This window comes from Colius striatus, chromosome 17 (assembly GCF_028858725.1).
Source record: "Colius striatus isolate bColStr4 chromosome 17, bColStr4.1.hap1, whole genome shotgun sequence".
In the NCBI taxonomy this organism is placed as follows: domain Eukaryota; kingdom Metazoa; phylum Chordata; class Aves; order Coliiformes; family Coliidae; genus Colius; species Colius striatus.
Genome location: NC_084775.1, coordinates 15,924,143 through 15,947,649, shown reverse-complemented (window position 1 = coordinate 15,947,649; position 23,507 = coordinate 15,924,143). Strand labels below are relative to the sequence as shown.

General features: G+C 56.4%; 1 protein-coding gene across 1 annotated transcript in view; it reads right to left on the bottom strand.

Moving 5' to 3' along the window:
* The window catches only part of MYO18B (myosin XVIIIB), a 56,810-nt gene that overhangs the window by 8,739 nt on the left and 24,564 nt on the right, over window positions 1–23,507 (bottom strand). The window contains exons 22-39 of the mRNA XM_062009654.1: window positions 21,735–21,863; window positions 21,296–21,439; window positions 19,962–20,051; window positions 19,354–19,473; window positions 19,130–19,238; window positions 18,435–18,559; window positions 17,452–17,606; window positions 16,402–16,525; window positions 15,558–15,758; window positions 15,322–15,432; window positions 14,621–14,725; window positions 12,256–12,402; window positions 9,243–9,356; window positions 8,795–8,911; window positions 8,096–8,179; window positions 6,786–6,923; window positions 6,130–6,315; window positions 79–215 (exon numbers count right to left, since the gene is read on the bottom strand). Coding sequence (XP_061865638.1) covers window positions 79–215; window positions 6,130–6,315; window positions 6,786–6,923; window positions 8,096–8,179; window positions 8,795–8,911; window positions 9,243–9,356; window positions 12,256–12,402; window positions 14,621–14,725; window positions 15,322–15,432; window positions 15,558–15,758; window positions 16,402–16,525; window positions 17,452–17,606; window positions 18,435–18,559; window positions 19,130–19,238; window positions 19,354–19,473; window positions 19,962–20,051; window positions 21,296–21,439; window positions 21,735–21,863 — 2,336 coding nt within the window. The remainder of the gene's footprint in view (window positions 1–78; window positions 216–6,129; window positions 6,316–6,785; window positions 6,924–8,095; window positions 8,180–8,794; window positions 8,912–9,242; window positions 9,357–12,255; window positions 12,403–14,620; window positions 14,726–15,321; window positions 15,433–15,557; window positions 15,759–16,401; window positions 16,526–17,451; window positions 17,607–18,434; window positions 18,560–19,129; window positions 19,239–19,353; window positions 19,474–19,961; window positions 20,052–21,295; window positions 21,440–21,734; window positions 21,864–23,507) is intronic.

Sequence of the window (23,507 nt, the reverse complement as noted above, 5' to 3'; positions counted from 1 at the left end):
TTGCAGCTTGTGCCCGTTACCCCTTGCACCACAACGCATCCGAGCCTGCCCCATTGCCCCCCTTAGCCCCAGCCTCACCTCTCGTCCTCGCTCTCGTCCTCGCTGCAGCGCAGCTCCTCCAGGGCCACGTGCAGGTCGGCGATGCGGCGGATGGAGGTGCCCAGGTCCGCCTGCAGCTCGTGCCGCACGGCCGCCAGCTCCGCCAGCTGCTGCTCCTGCACGGACGGCCCCGGGTCAGCACCCACAGCACAAACCACGGGCTCTGCTGGGGCTCCCCCCGCCCCAGAGCTCCCTGTGCCCTGCCAGGGTGTGCTGCCTGCCCCTGCACCAACGCCAAGTAAGATGAGAATTTCATGTTACACGAGGAGCAAATGGAGCTGAACCCCTCTGTGCCCCACCAACACCCTCCATGACAGAAGAAGGGCTCAGAGGAGGTGAGCCAAAAATCCTGAGCAGAGGGCAGAATGTACAGAGCCAGCAGCCATCACCTTGCAGGGACTGAATTAAACTCTGGGCACAGGAGAGTGACATTGGGTTTAGGCACATGGCAGCAGGGCAGCACCCAGTCGCACCAACAGCCTTCCCAGAGATAATCAGCAGAGTGGTGTTTCCCTGAGCCAGCCAGCCCAGCATGGCAGGAAGCCTATACACATACAGATCCTTTCCAGAAACGCCAGAGCTGATAAGAACAACCATGAACTCCATCCATAATTTAAAGCACAGGGAGGAAAAGCCAACGGGCAGCAGGAGCTGCCTGGCTCTGCGGGGCCGGCACACCGAGGATGCCCTGGCAGCACGTCCCACCCGCCGCGGCTGAGCAGCACCGAGCTCAGCTCCCAGCTCCCTTCATCCAGCAGGGAAATCATGCTGCTTTCTAAACCATCACACGGCAGAGAGGGAAAGAGAGAGACAAGAGAGGAGGGGAGCGAGCGTGAGCTGCAGATCGCGGTGGCTGAAGCTGCCGGCTGTAAAGCTGCCATCCCGGCGCTGACAAGCTGAGGGATGATCCGCAGCGCGGGCTGCGACAGGCCACGGCGCGGGAGCCGCCAGACTGTCACAGTAAATCATGGCAGCCCTGGGATCAGCCAGCGCACTGCCCCGAGGGCAAGAGCAGTCCAGTTCATAACAACGTGCAAAGGAACGTCCCAGCCCGGCTCACATGGCATCGCGGCTGCTGCTGGGAACGGGCTGTGACCGGGAGAAACCCCAACGCTGCCGAGAAGCGTCCTACAGCTCGGCACCTGCCAGCCCCTCGCTTCCCTCCCGGCTCGGGCAAGTGCAGAGGGGGGAAAGGATCTGGTTAGTGGTGGAAACTGCTCTGAGTTACACAGGGATGGCCACAGCCCAGGTAGCACAGACGCTGCCCGTGCCGGTGCTGGCCCTGCGAGCAGCCCAGGGCTCAGGCGGGGCTGGAATGCTGATGCCTGAGAGGAGAAAAGCACAAGGAGAGAAACTCTCAAGCCTCAGCTGGCCAAGTGCCTGTACTCAGCTATTTGCAAGCACAGGACCAGGCAGTAAAGCAACCACTAGATAAAAAGCTCAGCCCTTCAAACCAGCTGATAAGAGCCTCTATTGAACTAGTTCCTTGGCTCCAGGATACGGCGCAAATTAAATATAGTTCAGTGGCTGCATTTAATTCCTTCTCTCTGTTCTGCTGTTATTAACCTGACAGTGAGTGGCAGGGAGGCAGCCAGGCACATGGCAGCACGCAGCCCCCCGGCACCATGGCCCCGCTCCCTCTGGCCACTGACAAGCAAAGTGTCCTGGATGCAGCTGCAAGAGCAGCAAACAGTGTGTATCCCCAACTGCTGGGGGCTGCTGGCCCTGCTCCCTTCTGCATGCCAGCCATGGGAACACTGAAAGAAACAGGACCACTGCAGGGGTGATAGCACCAAGCCAGGGTTCCTCACCCTTGCCCCAGGTAGCCAGACTGACTAAGCACACAGGTAAGTGCCAGCCACAGAGAAGATCCTGGGGCTGCTCCTGGGACTGTCACGAAGCTGTGTGGAAGGTGCATTTGAGCTCCTGGGGCTCTGTAGAGTGATATGAATCTGCAGCAAGAGGTGGGGAAGAGAAATGGTACTGCTGCATTTCTGTGCCCTGCTCTTCAGCTGAGGCTCAGCACACCACCCCACCCCCCCCCCCCAAGGATGCTGCAGAGCTGTGACTGGGCTGGGGGGGGCACAGCAAGGGGAAATGCCCCAGGAGATGTGCTGCTCAGCATTTTGGGCTTAAATCAGTGCAAAATAGAACAACTCGTGCCCACAGACCCGGATCTTGTGCTCAGACACACTTAACGTTTTACTCTGTACCATGCAATTGTCTCAAGGAAGGGAACAATTATGTCAATAGAATCAGATTTCAAATGCTAACAGCCTACCTTCATCATGTACACCGACCAGAACGGTCCCAGCGCCAGGGCACCGGTCCCAGGGAGCCAGCAGGAACCTTTGACATGCCTTGGTTCAATTTAAATGTAAATGCGAGAAAGCATTTCACTTGCAATACAGAGGCTTTACCTCCCGGCTCAGCACCGTTGCTGCTGCCTTTCTGCTCCCTCCCAGCACAGAAAGGGGGAAACCAAGGGGGAATCTATTGAGAGAAGCCCTGTCCTGCTCACAGGGCTGTGTCTGCCAGAGAAACCTGACTGGTTTTTTTTCCTCACGAGCTTCTTTTTCATCTCATTTTGCCTCAGAAGCATTTGAAGAGAAGTTGAGCAGAGCCAAGCAACAACAGGAGTGAACTAATTGCTGTGCTTCCCACAGCTGGATGTGGGCACCCAGCACCACGTCCTCAGCACCAGCGTTTACTCCTGTTTGCAGTTCTGCTGTCACAACATAACCTTTGCAAGCTCACAGCCAGCCGAAGTGAAGTGTAATCTAATTAGCCCAATTTGGAGGGCTCCTGTTTGAATAACTTAGCACACACCTGCAGTATTCAGCAATCATTATTATTTTTAATTAAGCAATTAAAGTCGCAGGTTTGCAGAAAGTTTGAAGTGACAACATTTGCTAAGTCTGGAGGGAGAGGGAGCAGAGGCTGTTTGTGGTGTGAGAGCAAAGGCTGTGAGCAGCCACCAGCTCACTCCTTTCATGGCAAACCAGAAATCACAGACCTGCAGTACCACGGCCTTAATTAGCACTGATAAAGCCAAGTTCTCACGCGTGCCTCTTCCCCCGCCCAAGCTCACCTCCAAGGACTGCCTGCCTTTGATGGTAATTGCCGTCACACTTAGTCAAAGCCCTTAGATTGTAAAGAAAAGAGCAGCTCTGGGAGGGCTGCGGAGACATCAGAGGCTTTGGCTGGGGCCCTGCTGGGAGCTGTGGGTTGGCCTGGCTGGAGCGTGGCATTCCCAGCTGGAGGCACAAACAGCTCCCACTTTGCTTCTCAAGTTCACTGAAAGCATCATAAAAACCTCTAAAGCTTGCAAATGAAAAATGAAGCAGATGGAGATGAGGCTGGGAGTGCTCCTGCAGGCTGGGCTGTGTGGCAGTGGCACAGGAGAGCAGCCCCCCTCAGAGCCAAACAGAAATGCTTACTTACACTGAGACCCTCACCTTGCCTTTCTTTAAATGAAAAGAAGTGTGAAGGCTCTCTTCACACCTCTGCTTTGGCTGCCAGCAAAACATAGTTAATTATTATGCTGATGAATTTCACAGCTTCTGTAAGGAAACTGATGTTAATCTAGTGGCCACCAGCCTCCTGTGGCAGGGGCTCTGAGGGGCTGGCAGAGCTGCTTCTTGGTGCAGGGGGGCTGGGGGAGATGCAGTGAGCCTGGCTGGCTCCCTGGCATGAGGCTCTCCCAGCTGATGCTGCATCCCAGCAGGATCAGGCCCTACTTTTCCCTGGGCATCCCAGCAAGGTGCCCATGTGCAGCTGGGATCCCAGGGCCCCTGCCCACAGCTGAGCTCCTACCCCAGGGATCCCATCCCAGAGCTCCAGCAGCCACCTGATTTCTCCCATGGAACCCAGGCTGTCCAGGCAGTTCAGCCATCAGCAGTAGAGCTGTAGGGATCCCCCTACAGAAATGTGAGTTCCTTAAAGCTCTGTCGTTATTGCCTGGCACCTACTGGAAAATTACTGGCTCAAAGGTGGAATTAGTCCATCCTGGCTGCTCCCACTCTGCTGCAGGAGACTCACAGGGAAGGAGGGAGATGGTGTGTCAGAAGCTCTGTGACAACAGCCCTGTGAAGGCAAGGCATGGGCCAGGGTCCTCCTGCAGCACTGGGATTTCCAGCCCAATCTGTAGGAGGGATTTGTGTCCCTTCAGCACATCCCTGAGGGCACATGGCAAGCCCACAGCCTCCCCACGGCTTGTTTCAATAAAGCTTAATAAACTGTTAGGTGCAGACTGTGACTTCAGCAATGTTAAGTGAATATTTCATGCAGTATTTATATTTGATGGGGGATTTCAGAGGAGTAAGCTGTGAGTGGCTTTCTATTGATGCTCTCTGCCAGGCGCCCCACGAGCCCGGCTGGGCTCTGCCATCACAGCTCTACCCTCATGTTTTATTGAAGGGCTGTTAGGCACAGTCTGAGGGAAAGCCTCTGCTCCTGGGGAAGCCATGGTGAGTTCACAGAGCCCTGTCTCCCGTGGAGCAGACACCCTGACCAGCTGTACCTGCCGTGGGGAGAGACCTGGAGCTGCTGCTGTGTGCCTGGGGAGCTCACTCGCTGCAGGGCTTGCCTGGCTCCTTCCTCAGCCCTCACCACAGCAGATGCCAGATAACTCTGAATGCCTGGGTGTTCAGAACTGGCTTATGAGTTTGCCTGTTTATGGGTTTCTGTGTCTTACTCCAGTGAGGTGCCTCTAAATTCCTTTTTAGACTTCTTTGCAAACTTCATTTCTGAGAACAGACGCGTGCTGAGAAGACCAAGAACCCCACTGCACCCATCATCCACATCCCCAGGTGAAACAGTCAAAAAGCTTTGAAAAACATGGGCACAAACACCAAAACACAGTCAGAAGAACCTGCCTGTATCCCAGCAGACAGCACATCTGTGTGCCCAAGCCCTGCCTGTCTAATGAAGCTGCAATAAACTGACACAGCAACAGTGGCTGCAGGGAAAGCAGCAGGGTCCTGCCCTGGGGTGGGCTGCTGTCAGCCCCTGGGTAGCCCCATCAGCCAGGGATGCCTGGGGCTGGTGGGCACCCAGGGCACACCTGGAAGAGCCCCTCAGATTGAAACCTGACGGCTCTGAAGAGCATCAATGGCTGCACAACTCCCAGCTAAAGAGGAGAGTCGTCTGGTGCCAGGGGAGGGTGTCCCTCAGCCAGAGCTGTGTGTGAGCACGTAGGAGTCAGGCTGGCAGAGCAAGGACAAAGCCTCTTCCCAGCACAAGCAGGGGATGTGGAATAATTCACACTAAAGCGCCATTCCCTTCAGAAAAGCTGGCAGCCTCGGGGCAAAAGAAACGCTGAAATCTCCTTGATTGTTAAATAAAAGATTATTGATAAAATAACAGCTTCTAAGGGGCTCTGCTGCCAGCAGAAATGCCCTGTCTTCCACTCACTGCTCGGGAGCACAGCTTTCCTTTGTTTACTGGAAGAAAACAGCACAAAAAGAGGTGCTTGTGGAGGACTCTAAAATGAAGGAGAATCTATTTTTGCCGTGCTGCAGGGCACGTGGGGCTGCAAGCCCAGAGCAGGGCCCTGAGGCACTGGCTCAGCCCAGCACTGGGAAAACCAGCACAAGGAGCTGAAGGGACGACCCCAGAACCTCCTCAGCGTTTCTCAGAGCTGAGCAGGCAAAGCAGTTGCCTTCCTGGAACAAAACTGCCCAGGCTGCCAGCCCAGCCATGGAGAAATGAAACGTGAGGTGCCTCAGTAACAGCTTTGGATCGGTGCTTTGGGGTTGTGGTGGGATGCAAAGCAATTCAGTGCCCCTCTGAGCACTCCCCTGCTCTGCCACAGCCCAGTGGCAGCCAGACCCACGGCAAGCAGCCCAGGAACCATGGTGTTCCTGCACAGGGGCAGCTCAAAGTGACCTGCCCAGCTCCATCACAAAGCACCACACAGAAAGTGGCTTTTCTGGGAGCCCCAGGTTGATGTGCAGGTTACTGTGGGGTAACCCATGCCAGCAGCAGCCCCCCACTGCCACACAAGCCCACGAGGCTGCACCCCCTTACCAGCTCCACGCGCCGGCGGCTGGACTCCAGCTCCCTCTGCACCAGCTCGTCCATGTCAGCCTTCATCTCCTCCATCCTCCTCTGGTAGTACCTGGTGCTCTCCTTCTCCCGTGCCTCGGACTCGGCCGCTTTCTCCAGCTCCTCACCCATCTTTATGATGCTGTCTCGCAGGCGCAGCACCAGCACCTGGGGAGGAAAGCACAAGGTGAAGCAAGATGGAGCTGAGGAGTTACAAAGCTCTCCACAAGCATCAAGACAGTCACTATTACCACCATTATCATCACCCTGAAACCTTGCAAGAGGCAGCAGCTGCCTGCAGTGGGTGCAGAGCCCAGTGACCCCATCCCTGCATCCAGTGGACTGGCAGAGCCGTTCATGCCCTCATCCCCTGGGGCTCCCCTGGAGCTGCTGCTGCTTTGGGGCCATAAGACTATTTTCCTTCCCCCTGGGCTGAGCTCATTTGGGCAGTGTGACTCTGGAATAAAGTAACAGTAAAAAACATATCCTGGGGCAGCAGCAGATACACACAGGAGAGATGGCCAAAATCCAGCTGTCCCTCCCCAGTGCTTCCTCCCCCAAAGCCGACATGCACCTGCCATCTGCATGCACCCCACATCCCCCCAGAGCCCCATGTCCCCTCTGCACAGAGCTGGTACCTCGAAGCGCTTCATCTGCACGGCCTGGAAGTCCAGCTGGCTCTCCAGGTCGCGGATCCGGGCTTCCTGCCGGCTGACGATGGCGCGCTCGGGGGGGCTCTGCTCCAGCAGCGCTGCCCTGGCCTGGGCTGCCTGCAGCTGTGTGAGGACAGGCTGCCTCAGCACCTCAGCCCACAAACATCCCCACTCCCCTTCCCACACCCCCCCAGTCACCTTCCCACACACCTCCCAGCCCCTCGCCTCAGTGTGAGGTGCACCAAGGGCGTCTTGTGATGGGGGATTTCCCTGAGAGGGGTGTCAGCCCCTGTGCCAGGCTGCCCAGGGAGCTGGGGGAGTGCCCAGCCCTGGAGGGATCCCAAAGCCGTGGGGCTGAGGTGCTGAGGGCCAGGGGTCAGTACTGGGCTGGGCAGGGTGAGGGGAGGGCTGGGACTGCAGCAGCTTCAGGGGTTTTGCCAACCAAAACGATTCTGGGATTCTATGGAATGGCATCGCCTGTGCCTCCCTGAAGGATTCCCTCCCCTTAATACCACACAGCAAATAAATGCATGACATAAACAAGTCTTTCTGAATGAAAAACATGCTGGCACGATGACACATCACTGAGTCTCTTTTGCTTTTCTCTTCTCACAAGCTCTTTGAGGACTGCAGGCATAAAAATCCACAATTTACCCCTCTGGAAAGCTGCCTGGACCAAGCTGTTCCTTCAGCCACTACACCGAGACCTCCAAAGCAAACTGCCCTTTCAGTGATCCCCAAACAAGTTTGGTTCAGATTCTGTATTTGACCCAGAACTACTGGGATTTGCCTCCTTTTATCTGGCCTATCTCTAAAGCACCACCCGCGCTGCCTGGGACTGAGTTCTGCTGCTGACTCCTGGGCAGCTTAGCTATGCTCCAATAAAGCACTTCACTTAATGGGATTACTCGTGTTTAAAATCAAACCCATGCACTCCAGGAGCACAGCACCCACCAGCACCCACCTCATCATCAGCCCCAACAGCTCAGGAAGGGAGGAGGGAGAAATGGGACTCTCCATCCCAACAGCCTTGCCAGGGAAAGCTTTCTGCAGCCCCAGGCGATTGCTGGCAGAGCTCTGCAGCCCATCCTGTGGGCAAAGTGGCTCTGCACCCAGCTCTGCTCTCAGGGGCACGTTTCCAAGGAGGAATGGCCTCGTACCACTGGGGCAGAGGCTCAGTCTGACCCCAGGCCAGTACCCAGCCCCCGCGGCTGGCAGCGGCCACGTGCCGGGCACAGACGGCTGAGCGGCTCTTGCTCCTCAGCGCTGGGTGCTCTGGGCTGGGGAGGAATTACCTTCTCCTGCAGGCCCTGCTTTTCCTTCTTCACATCCTCCACCTGCGTCTGCAGCTCCCGGATCTGAGCAATGTCCGTTGCCGACTGCAGAGGGAGAAGCTGCAGCAGTGGGAGCAGACCCCAGGGCCCCCAGCCCGCTGCCCCCACGGACCTCACACTCCTGCCTCAATGCACCTCCCCTGAGCTCTGAAATGAATATTGGCAGGCAGGGCAGGAAACACATTGCCAAGGTCATTTCTGCCCTTGGGGTCCTTTCAGATACAGACTCCTGGCTCCGTAACATCACTGCAAAGGGGCATCAGACTGTGAACTGTCAGTCTCACCAGCCTACCCCTGCTCCACTGGGAGCCTTGGAGCCCCTCAGCTCCAGGTCCAATCCTTTGGGAGAGCCTTGCCTTCACCTCCATATCGTGCAGAAAGCCCCAGGGCTGGCTGTCAGCACTTCTCAAGCTCAGAGTGAGAAAACAGTGAAAGACAGAGTAGAAAAGGACCCAGAGGTGGATGCAGTAGGACTTCCCAACTTGTGAAACTAAAGCCAAGATAACTCTTGAGAAAAAGACTCAAAACAGGGGGTGAGAGGACCTGGAGCCTTGAGCCATCCCTTCCTCTCATCACAGCATCTGCTTCCCGGAGTGCCCACTCCCCTGTGCACGCAGGGGCCCTGCTGCTCGCTCACAGCCCGGCTGCCCCAGCCCCTACCTGGGCAATCAGAGCCTTGTGCTTTTCCATGAGCTCGTTCAGATCTTCCTGGTCCTCATCGATGCGCTTCAGGAGGTCAGCTCTCTCGTGCTGCAGCTGGTACAGCTGCTCATCCACCTGCAGGAGGGCCCATGGGGATGCTGACTCATATCCCACAGCAGTGCCCCCCACATCCCCCTGCCAGCCCCCCACCTCCTGCCTGCACTGGGAGAGGCAAAGGGAGCTCCTGCATCCTTGGAGTAACTTTATCCAGCCATTACCCTCCTCCCCCGGGGGCTGTGGTCCCCAGTGAGGCTGTGGGATTCAGTAACTGTGCTCAGTGATTTAGCGGCTGTGCTGCTTATTGCTGATTTAGTAAAAAAGTTGATTATTGCTACAGAAGGCGAGGGCAGGGCTGGGCTGCTGCCCTCCCACCTCCCCTGCCCGGGCTGCATCTTCACCAACGCACCAGGGTCTTGTTTCTGCTGAGGGTCTCCAGCTCTGTGTGCAAGTTCTCCAGCTCCAGGGCTGCTGTCTGCTGGGACCTCTGGGCCTCTGCACACTTTGCTTCACTCTCTTCCAACTGGGAAAAATCAGGGGAGATGATAATTAGAGGAGCAGGACACACGTGCTGCTGATGCAGTTCCCCTTGCCTCGCAGCCAGGGCTATTTACCCATCACCCATTTTCCCCTGTTAACATACACAGAAACCTGACCTTTTAGAATCTGTGCTGCTCTTCAGCCCAGCCTCTCCTGGCTCACAGTGAAAACATTTCCCTTCCCAGCAGGTGTGACAGGGCTTGTTCTCCAGCAGCTCCTGGCACACCTACCCACGGATCCCACCACCACTGCCTGTCCTGCTGAGCGCTGCAGCGAGCACCTCGAGCAGCACACCCACCCTCTCCCTTGGCACTGCCATGCTGAGGTAGAGCTGGCATCATTAATTTGCAAAATTATTGTGAATTACATGTAATTCCTCATTAGAGCAATTCAGGATTCAGGAGTTTGCAAATGGGCTTTTCATGTGGCATAAACTGCATTTGCAAATACACGTGGAACACCACACTTGGAAATGCTAATTTGCTCTCCGTTTATGCTCAGCCATTAAGGCTACAATGATCTTAAATGGGCTGCAATCATCTGGAAGATGCAATGTCATCCCAAAATCTCACTCCCCCCGCCAGGCCTGGGCTGTACCTGAACATCCAGTTCTTTCCCCTGCTCACTTGGGTTCCTTTCTTTCCTTTGTGAAGAACAAAACTACCCCCCTCCCCTTGCTGCTCGTTCCCTCGCAGGGGATGCAGAGCTCCTGGGGCACCACACTGAGAACTGGAGCATTTTAGGCTGTTTTCTTACTGTTTACCCATCTTTTTTAATTCTCTCTCAAGAAAAGGGGGAATTACAAAGTACTGTTACTGGAGCAATCCTCAGCTCATTGCCCTCAACTGCTTGCAGGGATTGAGATCTACAAGAGAACAGTTGAGCAGGCAACTGGCTTGTCTGTGCCCAATCTGTGGAGGAAACAGAGGTGTCTGCCCCTTCAAGTCAATGATCCTTTTTTATACACTTGTGTCCTGGTTTCAGCTGGGAGACATTAACTTCCCTCCCAGTAGCTGCTCCAGGTGTTTGGGGTTTATGCTGAAGGGGATGTTGATAACAGAGGGATGTTTGGTCGTTGCTGAGCAGAGCTGCAGCATTAAGGGATTCTGCTTCTCACCCTGCCCCAGCAGTGAGTGGGCTGGGGGGAGGCTGGTGTGTGCACAAGGAGCTGGGGAGGCAACATGGCCAGGAGAGGTGAGCCCAACCAGCCCCAGGGCTCCCCCATCCCATAGGAGTCATGGCCAGTGTAAACTGGGGGGGTTGGATCACTACTGCTGGGCATCGGTCAACGCGTGGGGAGCAGCTACATTACAAAAGTGACCCAAGTGATGGCTGCTGAGAGAACTTAAAGATGCCAGGGACTGACTGCTGCTCTTCTGGCTGGGGCTTTTCCACCTGCCTAGCTTTGGGCTCCTCCATTCCCCACCAGCCCCTGGGACTGGCCTTTCCCTTGCCACGATTGCACTAAAACTGCAGGGAGCTGAATCACAGAAATGCATCCCCAGGACCTCTCGTTAAATATCAGCTCCCATTTCACTTCATGGAATGGAATTTTCCCACTTGGGAAGAAAAAATTGAAATCCCCCTCCCAAATGCATAATGTATGAACTTCTGAGTTTGCTGTGCTGCACCATCTGTTACATACCTGCCTAACACGGAGGCTTCAGCCTGATTAAGAAACAATGCTCTACTTACAGCCATATGGGTGTCCATTAACAGCAAGCAGCATTTGAGCACAGCTCTTACTCTGGTGGAGGTTTGTGGGCTGGTGGGAGGATGTATTGGCTTTGAGAAAGTCGTCAGGAATGGCATTACAATCGTTTCAGTTTAAGGGATGGGATAATCACAGGGTGTTTTACCACAGGCAGCACAAACTCCTGTCCCCAGGGTTAAGGCTTTGTGCTCTCCCTCAAAGCAAGAAGCAGCTGGGCAGAGGCACTGAGGATGCTGAGCATCACCTCCAGCCCCAAAGCAGGATCAGGGAAATGCTGAGGGATTCCTTGTGAAGCATCAGCTCAATCACCAGTCCTAGAACTGGCCATTCCTGCTGCCTGCCACGGCCACCCCCTGCCCTGGCTGCCCAGCCCAGCAGCACGGGCACAGCCGTGGGCACAGGCACTCGGTTGGCCACATCAGGCCGAGCCCACCTTCCCCTTCTCCCCTGGCACAGGTGGAACAGCTGCTGCTCGCAGATGTTATTTATGCAGAACTATTATCTCAATTATACACGGCTGTTGTTGGAGTTGTTCATGCCTCCCCATCACTTTGCTTCCAAGGGAAATGTACAGCATGGATTAATTACTGAGTGCTTTTGGAGGAGTGTCATCCTTAGCTCAGCCCTGGTACCTGGCCCTGGGGGACGTACATGCACGACCAGCCCTGTGCTCCCCCAGTCCCATGGCAGGGCATCCCCCAGGACCCTGAGCTCACCCCGGGGACTGACACTGTCCCTGGTCACTGGCACGGTGGGTTCAAGCATGGCACTGCCCGAAACTGCTCTCCAGGTCACCCAGGGCTGAGAACTGCACTTGGACTAATCCCCTGCACTCCCTGCTCCTGCCTCCAGCATCCCCATGGCAACGCATCCCCAGCCCAGCACCGCTGAGCTCAGTGTTAGACAACAGAAAGGCGCTGAGCAGAAGGTAATTAACAAGAGAAAAAGCAGGGGGGAAAAAGTACTTAACCACTGTTGGCTTAACCACAGAGAAGTGCTCTTACAGGGAACCCTCCTCTGTGCAAGAGGTCCCGCAGGTCACACCGGGAGCTCCCGCGCAGCTTCCCCGCGGGGCAGAGCGATGCTGCGCAGGGCACAGGGATGCCCGCTGCCCCCAGGCAGATGCTGCTGCCCCCCAGGCAGATGCTGCTGCCCCCCAGGCACCCACCTGCTTGCGCAGCCGCTCCAGGTCCGGGGGCTGGGCGCCGGGCTGGCTGGGCGCGGGCAGCAGCGGCTGCAGGTCGGCCAGCAGAGCCCGTGTGCGCCGCAGGTCCCGCCGCAGACGCTTCTCCACGTTGAAGTCGCGGCGGCCGATCTGGGGAAGGGAGTGGAGGAGTCCTGAGGCCTGATGCCCTGCAAAACCTCACCCAGACCTTTCCGTGAGCCACCCCCCAAGGCTTTTCCCACACCAGTTGGGAAATAGCACTGAGGTCACGATGCAAGATCCCAAATCCCTACACATCAGCGTTACGATGCCTCCTCCTTATCCAAGTAACCATCGAACAAAGGGGAGGAGATCAACTATGTAAATGTCAAAACTGTCAGATTTCACTACAATACCATGTTTTTTCCCCATCAGAAAGCTGTTCTTCTGAGAGCAACAGCCAGCCCCAGGCCTCCATCAGCCACGTGCCTGCACAGCGAGCCAGTCCTGGGGCCACAGGAACGGACTGGCCACAGGCACGTTGGGCACAGGTGGGCACTGCAGGTCCTCAGAGCCATAGCACCCTGTCCTCACAGTCACCAGGCACTGCCACCCCCCAAGGAATCCACCCCCGTGCTGAGACCTGGCACAGAAAGTGCAGAAGTCATTGTGTGAAAGCAAAAAAAGCCCCCAAAAATCCCTGAGTGGCAAAAGCAGGAGAAAGCCAGCCTGAAGAGGAAAGGGAACAACCATGAAAGGCTTCATCAGGAGTTATTTACACATCTCTAAGAGAGAGCACCTGGAGCCCCTTTGGTGTGGGAGCAGAGAGCCCTGGGGCAGAAATCCATGAGGCATGGGTGGGGGAACTGCTGGGGATGCTGGGGCCTCATCCCCAGGCAGGGTGCTGTTACCATGTTAAAGCAAGGGATCAGAAAGCACCTTAAACCCATCTCTGCTCTCCCTGCTCAAGCTGAGAGCAACCATGGTTACTAGAACAACAGAATTAGCAGAACACCAAGTAAAGGGACCCATGGTTTCAGGGTCTGAGTTCAGACTAATCCAAGTGTAAGAGCACTTTCCATTTTGTCAGTTTTCCATGGCTCTTCTTGTTTCAAACCCCTTCTCTTTTCTCTTCACTGTCTAAAATTAACTGTGCAGATTTGACCTTGTAACCTGCTGCAGAGCTGGCTGGGGTTTGCTGGGACCAGAAATCGTTGGCATCTCCATTTCCTTAATTAGTTCCCTGGGTTGGCTTTTGCTTTTCTTTTCAATAAAGTGCTGTGAGCAGAGTGTCCCCTGTAAATCAGACTGTGCTTGCAGCAACCGAGCAGATCTGCTGGAGTCCCTGCCATCCCCACAGACTGTGCCTTGGACACTGCTCAGCAGCGTTTCCTGGCAGCCCAGCGCTTACCCATGGCTGCAGAGGATGGGCTGGGTGCTGTGGCTGGGAGCAGCAGGGGCAGCAGCCACCACAGCCACCTCCTGCCACTGCAGCCTGGGGCTTTTTAACTTCCAAAGCCAGGATTTGATGTAGCAGCTGCTTTCAAGGCTCTGGTTGTACCTCACATACACTACAGCAATAGTGAGCCACACTGTGCCATCAGCCCCCTGCTCTCAGCAGGGGCTGGAGCTGCCAGGGCAGTGCCAGGGGACAGTCCCAGGAAGGCGAAGGTGTCTTTCCTCGAGAGCCCCTCCAGCTCTTCCCTGTGCAGCTCCTGCTGCCTCCTCGTGCATCTTAGTTCTCCTCCACTGAACAAAAGGGATGTGTTGGACTGAGGCAGTTATAATCACACCCTGCTTCTATACAGCACGATGCATTCTGACAGTTCCCAAAACACTGCATAAAGCTGGGAGCTGGAGGGACGTCGTGGATAAGCCTCAGCAGAGCATTCTGTGTCTGTTTGAAACATGCCCACCATTTCAGGGCTGCAAAGCTCCCAGACTCATCCCGCTTAACGAACACTTGCCATTGCCAAGCCTGGTGAAAGGGTGAAACCCAGTCGGCTTGTGCCAGAAGAAGCCTGGCTTAATTACAGCTCCAGATCACCAGCTCCTCCCCTCCTGTGCATGCAGGGTGGGCTGCAATGCCATGGGGGCTGTGCAAGGGCAGTTGGGAGGCATCAAACTGGCCCAAACCCAGCTTGGCTGAGCTCTGGGGAGCCCTGGGGTGCAGCAGCGCCGAGATGGTCACTCTGAGCTCACTGAACTGATGCCATCCTCAGCTCTGGAAGCACTGTGGCCCCACAGAAGGGCCAGGAGAGACCTGGCTGGGTCACCAGAGCTGCTTCAGCAGGAGCTGGTGCAGGAGATGGCCTCTGGGTTGGCTGCTTGGGGGTACTGCAATGCCCAAGCCACTAACTGCTGCTCAGTGAGGGCACCCTGCCCTTACCTGCTCGCACAGGCTGCCGATGAGCCCCTCCAGGTCCTTCTTCTCGTGCAGCACCATCTGCTTCTCCTGGTGCTCCTGTTCCAGCTGCATCTCCAGCTGCCGGAGCTGTGTGTGGGAGACAACCCCAGCCATGCTCAGAGCCTGGCCACCCGCTGCCAAAGCCCCAGCACCTCCAGCTGACAAGAGCTGGAGAAGCAGAGCTGGCCTTGTTTGCCTTCCCACTTGCCCTGCCTTCCTAAAATAACAAGTGTAAAGCCCCACCAGCAGCTTCATTAAGCCTCAGCACTGTTAACTCACCATCAACAGCCAGCTATGCCCCAGGCCCCGTGGAACTGGCTGTTACCACACAGCCCTGCATCAAACACCCCGGGGACTTTGGAGACACTGGAGTTTGTGTGTGCATGCCACCAGCCTCATGGCTTTGTTGAGATGGTGTTTTCTGTTCATTATCAGCAAACAGCTGGAGCTGGTGCCCTTGGTGTGATGCTGGTGTTACTGGGAGGGAGCACCGTGCCCCTGTGCTGCATCACACGTGGCTGTCACACACCGTCCCCCACAGCACCCTGCTCACACTGGGGTGGTGTGAAAGCAGCACCTACCCACCCCAGGAAGGAAGGACCCCCAGGAACGGCTCCTCCTCTGCAGACAGGGGCAACTCAGGAGGCCCCCCACCATCGTCCCCCCCCGGGGTGCCGACCTACCCTCCTCTGGCAGGACTGCCGCACGTCCTCCAGCTCCTCGTCCTTGTCCTCCAGCTCCTTCTGGTGGATCTGCTTCATCCGCTCCATCTCCAGCTCCAGCCTCTGATGGAGCTGAAAGACCCAAAGGTGAAGGTGCAGCAGCTGCACAGCCCCGGGGCCCAGGGGAGGCTCAGCACGCCGGTGTGGGACGGCACAGCCCCGGCACACGGAGCCCTGCCCGGCCAGAGCCACGCTACCTGCTCCAGCTGCTCCACGGCGGCCGTTTGCCGCCCCAGCTCCTTCTGCTGCTCAGCAGCACCGGCCTCCAGGTCCCAGAGCTGCTTCCTGAGCGCGGGCACGGCGTTGGCATCCCGGGCACCGGGCGCGCTGAGCTCCTGCACCCGGCCGGCCAGCGTGGCCACCTCCTGCGCCAGGCTGCTGGCCTCTGCCTCCTTCTGCTGCTCGGCAGGGGCAGAGCGGCCGGTCAGCAGCCCAGCCCCAAGTGCAGGGCAAGGGGCTTGCACAACCACCCCACCCTACACCCACATGGCCATCAGAAGCAGCAGCTCTGGGTCAGCCCCCTCCCTGGACCCGACATGTGCCCCCAGCAGCCTTTGCCCTCTCAATTTTGTCCTCTGGCTCCTGCCCCCTCCTTCCCTCTCCATGGGCTGTCCCCCAGCAATGCTGCCCACATCCCCCACTGCACGGGCAGCAGCTTCCCCCCAGTCCCATCCCCAGCTCCCCCCAGCCATGCCACTGCAGGGACATCAGGTTCAGGGACACAAACGTGCAGCTTCCTCCAGCTGAGATTGCAGGGAGAAGCTTGAAGAAGAGCATAAGTGACTTAAGTGACAATGAGAGTGGCCTTAATTAGCTAAACCATAGGATGGGTATCACTCGTGGATGTGATAGCCCTTCTTCTGGCAGAGGATAATGTGATTTAAATACACCAGGCACATCCTAGAACTGTGCTAAAAGAAGCTGGGATCCAGTTGCTGGGTCTGTGCCTGATTGCCTCTAATTGCAAAGATAACGGCTTTGCTCTGAGAGCTGTTTCCAAAACTGGATATAATGCAGCAAAGTGAGACATTTTCCTCTTACCTCTAAGCTCTGCTGAAGTTTTCCCATCTCCCATCGGATGCTGGTGTTCTCCTGGGACAGTTTTTCACGGAGGCTCTTCTCAAAGGCAGATTCCCCCAGGGCCTGGGCTAACTGCAGGTCAAACCTGGGGGGAGAAACACCCGTCACCTCTCCCGAGGGGGTCTGGAGCTGCCAAGGAGCTGCCAAGACAGGCAGAGGCAGCAGCTGCAGCAGCAGCACTTCTCCCAGCACTGGACTTCCCAAGTGCTTCTGAGAGGGTAAAAAAAAAGAGAAAAGCCTATTGTCTGCAAAGTGCTGCCAGCATTTCATGAATCCCTAATGAGGGAAGCAGCATGAGGTGCACACAGGTGGTGGGCAAGAGCAGAGCACAGGAAACCACAGTGATCAGCTGCCTCAGACCCCAAACAGCCTGAAATGCATCCTTGTGTGGGCAGCAGCCCCCTCCCCAGGGCTGTCCAGGACTCCACTGCACTAAGGGTTTGGTTTCAGCTCAGGAAGTGTTGCCACAACAATCCTGGGAGCCTCTCAGCACCTTTTATCTCTGGTGAGCCCCAGCCTCAGTCCACAGCCATTGTCTCACCAAGGGCAAGCACAGACCATGTGTAAATGGTTGGTGTTTTCTCAGGTTTTCTGTGCCTCCTTGGTCTTGGTATCTTGTTTTGGGGCAGAAAACCTATTACCTTCACAGGTACCAAACAGCAGCAGTAAAACACTGGGGGCTGTTTCATAGCCACGGCACTCCTCTCCTCCACACCAGGTGCCTGGTTTGCCAGCACTGCTCCCAGCACAGGCACATCAAAGTCTGGGACACTCCAGCACAAGGGTCCCCAGCACCTGGGGACACAGAAGCACCAAGCAACCCCCTCCCCAGAGCTGCTGTTACAGCAGCATGTCACAGCCACACAGCAACGGGAAGTAAAAATACCCTCCTGCCCTGGTGCAAGCTCCTGCAGTTGAAGCAGATGAGCACAGCAGCGCTTCCAGGAACCCCTCACAGCCACCCCAAGCACCCCTGTGCCCAGCCCCCTGCAGTGCTCCCACCAGCCTTACTTCTTCTGCCTCTTCTCCAGCTCGTGGCTGCGGCTCTGCTGGCTCTCAGCGAGCACCCGTGCATCCTCCAGCTCGCAGGCCATGCGCCCACAGCGCCGCCGCAGCCGCCCCGCCGCATGCCTGGCTTCCTCCCACGCTGCCTGCACCGAGCTGAGCTGCAGGCAGAGGCAGCTGTGAGACCCCCCACGGCCCCTCTCACCTCACCCAGAGACATCCCATCAAAGGACAACATGTTTAGGTGCCCCAGCCCCTCTAGGTACCCTCCTGCTGAGTCAGTGGAGCTGCCCCAGGGGTGGACGCTGGATCCCCCTGGGATTGCCACCGTGTTTGGGGCAGACACACAGAGGTCTCAGCAGCCAGAGAACTGAGTCATTAAGGAATGACTTTAAATAAGCAAAATGTTGCATTAATGAAGCCTGTAATTGCTGATCAGCTCTCTGAAAGCACACGGGCTGCTGTGCTTTACCCAGGCTCCTCAGACTGGGCTGCTTTGCTTATTACTTTTTAATGCACCATGAGTCATTTATTTTATCCTCATGGGAACTGACCTGACTCCAGGTCCATCAGCTTTTTCCCTCCTCTCAGCAAAGCTGGGGAACTGCCAGCTCCTTACATGAGCAGCTCTTTTGTGGGACAGATGGTGTGAGCACAACCCCCTCCAGTATCCAAAAGTCAGAGCAGCACTAAGACCCACCACTGAGCCCTTCCCACCCCACACCTCCCACCCGCTGCTCACACTTGACCAAGGTTAAATTTTGCCATGTTCTGGTGTTAAAGTGACATTTTAAGCTTGAAGGAAGTTGTGGGGTGTTTATTCCCAAACCATCAGCAGCAAACAGACGCCTTTCTGAGCCTCAGCCCTGTGCAGCTTTGCCTGCCCCAGGAGTAGGGACAGCACAACCAGCTCCAGCAGCAGCCACGCTCCACGGTGTGACCCTGGAGAGTCCCTGTCCCCTGCCACTCCCAGGGCCAGCAGCACTTGCCTTTTGCTCGAGCCCCGTCCTGGCCCCCAGCTCGGCCTCCAGCCGCTCCTCCAGCTGCGCCAGCCGCTTCTGCAGGAACGTGATCTCGGTCTGTGCGCAGTCAAAGCGCATTTGCCACTCATCCTCTGCCAACAGAGACACACACGGAGCTGCTGGTGGGTGCCTGGGCCTCAGTGACCGTGCCAGGGTTAGATGGGTGAATGTACAACAGCGCTGAGGCTCCCGTATGGCATAAACACCAGCACTGGGCTCGTAGGGCTTTGTGCACAGCACATGAACCCTGGCCTTAGGCAAAACATCCCATCCCATCCCATCCCATCCCATCCCATCCCATCCCATCCCATCCCATCCCATCCCAACCCACCAGTGTCTTAGCAGCCTCCTGGTCACTCCAAAACACACCTCAAGCACACAGGATGCTGGGCAGGGCCAGCAGCAGGTCCCCTGCCACGTCCCCAGCCCCATGCAAGAGCCAGAGCTGCGTGTGACTGAGCTGTGGCTCCATCACCCACCAGACGAGCATTGCAGAATGGTGGGGTGACAAAGACACACTGGGGTGGCCAGGGGTCAGGGGAGCAGCACTGCTTGGGGAGGTCAAACCTCCTCCCACTGCTGCCCATCTGGGGTGTCTGTGCTGGCCCCACGGGTCAGGCTGTGCGCCCAGAGCGTGTGTGGCCCCGAGGGACATCCCTCACCTCCTCCAGAGCCACTTATCTTCATCTCACGCAACTGAACCAGCTGCTGGGCCTCTTCCAGCTGCTTTTCCACCGACTCCAGTTTCTTCTGCACTTGGTCATGCTTGCTCTGGGGAAACCCAGGGAAGAAAGGGAGCAGCTCTACCTGGCTCCAAGGGTCCAGCCAGGCTGTGGGAGAGGGCAGCATCCCCATCAGCACAGCCCTATGTGGGAGCTTCTCCTACCTGCAGCTCCTGCAGCTCCTGGGTGCCCCGCAGCCTCTCTGCCCGCTCCCTGTCCAAGGCCTGGCAGACAACATCACCCTTGTGCTGCTCATCTGACAGCTCTGTCGTCAGGTCAATGATCTGGGGGGCAATGGGGAGTCAGTCTGTGCCTGCCAGCTCACGGGGGGCAGTGGCCACCCCACATCAACCCGAGTGACCCAGCTGCTCTCCTTCTGTCAGCTGCCTATGCACATCATTATTAACCAGTGTCACCAGTGGGAAAACAGCTGCCCCATTCCAGTTGATTAACGTTAAGTTTCATTCCAAAAAAGCAGATGAAAGCAGAGGGGAATTATTAACCCAGATAATCCCACCTTTCTGTCTCTGCCAGAGGGCATGAGGCTTTCCCTGGGGACACCCCAGGAACGGCCCATCCCCAGGATGCCTGGGCTGCTCCCTGGGTGCAGACCCTGGGCACGTGCTGCCCTGGCAGGCAGGATCCCACCCAGCAGGACCCTGCAGCACTTTACAGTGGCTGCCATGGCACCAGCAGCCACATCCATCCCCACAGGGCTTCACCTCCAACCCAACCGAGCAGGGCTGCAGCAGGGGCTGTTTCCAGGCTCTACCTTGCTCTCCAGCCTCTCTGCATTCTGCCTGAGCTCGCTGCACATCTCCTCAGATTTTTCCAGCTTTCTTCTCAGTGCTGCCAGCTCCTCCTAGGGAAAATTGCAAAAAACCCCACCCCACACATGGAGAGCTGCACCATCCCCAGCTTATTTATGAGAACCTTGTTTTCTGTTAAAAATAAGCAGGAGAGACAGAGCTGCCTTATTAACAAAATTTACCAGGCAACTTTGAAGGCTGCTCACTGCAAATTGCCGGGACTACAGCTCCTGACATGAATTCCATCAGAGGGAATGTCAGCTTTGGTGTGTGCTCACAGCACACTTCATGAGAAAGCAGCAAACCTCAAAAGCCTGGGATGAGCAGCCAGACGTCTGAGTTCTGCTCATGGAGCGTTCCCGAGGCCCTGGCAGGCTATCACAGAGCGCTCGCAGAGGCACCTTGTTTTCTCTGATTCTTTTTCAGGCAGCCTGACTGTAACAAAAGAGCTGCTCAGTGCAGCCTGGGCCTGCTTTGATGTCCAACCCTGAGCAGAAGCAGAACGTGCAGAGTTGTGATAAAAACAGAGGTTAACGGGTGATGGGGCCTGATGGATCCCAGGCAGGTTTGGGGAGAGAAACAGCTTTCATTTCATCTTAACCAGCCTCAAAACATCTTGTTAAATCCTCACTAAGGCAAGAGGAGGAGCAGGATGCCAGGAAAGACGGACTAAGAATTTAGCACAGGTCTTGGAGGGTGCAGAGGGGTGAAAGGGGCCTTTCCTGGGTCAGCAGATGCCAATTAACGTCTCCCTCAGCAGCGCAGCTGGAAGGCAGCACGGCTCTGATGGCAGCACAGAGCAGAGTCCCTGGCACTGAGTTTGGCTGCTCATCTGTCATCCCACAGGCTGACGTGAGGCACCGGGCCCCAGGGGGCTCGGCTGAGTAACCCCAGCCCCGGTGAGCTCATGGGGAGGGCAGCGGGGCAGCCACAGCCCTGGGATGAGGATTTGGCTGCAAAGGGGCATTTGCTGCTGTCCCTCTAAGGACAGAGATATTTCTCCCTCTACAGCTTTGCAAAATGCATTACTTGAAGCAAAAAAATGCAGCGCTAGGAACAGATGACAACTTCTGCATGGTCAGAAAAACATCTCTGCTCTGGCAGAAGTGGATTCCAACTTGACTAGTCCAGCAGGCAGAGTCCCTAAAGCATCTTGTCCCATCTCACCCATCTAATCTCATCTCATCCATCCTGTCCCATCCCAACCATGCTGTCCCGAGTGCCCCATCCCATCCCATCCTATCCCATCCCATCCCATCCCATCCCATCCCATCTCATCCCATCCCTCGGTGCACACCTCTTTTGCATGGAGCTGCTCCTCTGCCAGGCTGACGCTGAGCAAGGGCCGCAGGCGGCTCAGCAGCTGCCACCACGGCCAGTGCCTGACGGCCTGGAACAGCAGCAGGTTCTTCTGCAGGCAGCGGACAGCCAGGCGCTGGATCTGTGGGGAGACACGGCCGGCAGTGCCTCCCACCAGCCACGGCCCAGCCCGCCGGGAGGACCAGGCTGGGGCACGGGGCTGCAGAGGGATGAGGTGCTGGAGCAGCTCTGCACCGCAGGGCATGGCAGTGTGGCATCTCACGGCTGCCCACGGGGCAGGGTGAAGCAGGTGCCCTTCAATGGAGCAGCCTGCTCCACTATAAAGAGCTGTAACATGGATGGGCCATGTCGCAGCAGCACTGACCCTCTGCAGCAGGGGTGGGCACAGAGTAACCCACGGCCCACAGGACAGGTACCTTCAGCCTCTTGAACTTCTGACGGCTGAGGAAGCCCCTGCAAGCAGCCTGGAGCAGGATCATCTTCTGGGCTATCAGCTTGTCACGCTGCTTCTCCAGTCTGGAGACGACCCCTGGCTTCAGGAAAACCTGTGAGCAAAGAACAGAGGCTACAGACCCCAAGGACGAGGTCTGAAACCTGCCTGTAGCCAGCAGGATGTGTTTCTGGCTGACAGCATCACTCAAGACCTGTAGGAGACCAGAGATGTTTGGGTTGTGCAGCACCAGTGAGTGTGACAGGCTGGAAGGGCCCTGCCAGCCCTACCTGGCCAAGCCCATAACATGCCCATCTGCCTCATGCCATGAGGCACCCACAGCAGCCCCAACATCGACCTCCCTGGGGACACCCACAAGACAGCAAGAGGAAGCTGTGTCCTGGCTCCATCCCAAGCCCAGAAGCAGGATGGCTGCACATCCCAGAGAGCACCTTCCACCTGCCCCTCCATCCCCTGGGCCTGGGCATTGACAAACAAGGTGTATGGGGCTGCCCAGGTCCCACTGCCTCCCCAGGGACTGGGCTGCTGATTGCCCTTCAGGACCCAGCATGCTGCAAATGCACACTGGCATTTGCTCTGTGTCTCTGCCTCCTCTCTGACATGGGCCAAAATCCTTGTGATGGCTGCAAGTCCTCCAAACTCTTCCCTTGGGCCCTTCCCACCCGCTGCACAGGAGGCAGAGCTGTCCCTGTGTGTCTGACACACAACACAGAGACAACAGCACAGGCAACAGTTTGCAGTGGTAGAAACAAAATTAACCACATCATTTTCTTTAACTGAACTTGTCAGAAACAGCTCATAAATGACACAGATTTGCTGATGCCATTGAACTGAGCCTGGTATCGATCTCTGGGAGTGTGAGAGATCTCTGGGTCACAGCCTGGACAAGCTCTGTGGATATGGGACCCATCACACCACTGTTGTGCCCCATTTGCATAACACAGCTTTCACAAAGCCCGACTCACGGGGGTGAAGCTGGTGCTGGGCTGGAAGAGCCGCGATTTAGAGGTGCCAAATTGAATCAAAGAACAATTCCAAGCAAACTCACTTTCTCGAGTTAATGCTATGATTGCTCCAGCACCTATTTGATTGTCTCATTAATGTCTGTATTAACTTCACAAGCCAGCCGGTTTCAGAAGGTGCTACAAAATCAATGCTCAGACTCACTCCTGTCTAACGAGATGTGACTGGAGCTGCGATCGCGCTGCTGATTAACTGCAAGGGCTTCGCAGCACAGATAACTGCAAACTGCACCATGCAGCAGCCAAGACAGTGATTCTGCTCCTCAGAACCCTTTCACGGATTCTCTCTTTCGAGGCCCCCAAGCTGAAGGCAAGTGTGCATGCACAATTCATTTTCCTCCGAGACTGTTGTGTTTCGGTTCAAATGTTGCTGTGATACCTCTTGTACCTGCAGCTGCCTGGCTCAGCAGAGGGCTAACCCCAGCCTGCCAAAGCCACAAGCTGCCCGAGCCCAGTCTACTCCCATGAGACAGCAAAGGGAGTTATGAGCTTCAGTGCCACGAGGTGTGTGATGGTTCCAAATGTGAGCGAGGCGCCTTCTGCTTTGATTTTCAGTGAGCCTTGGTGTCCCAGCCCACCTGGATGCCTCGGGGAGCAGCAGAGGAGAGGCCTTCTCTCCAGCTTGGGAAGCTTTTGGCAGCTGGCAGTGCCTGGCACAGGGCTGGCTGTGCCCACATGCACCAAGAGCAGCGGGGAAGCAGAGACCAGAGCCACCA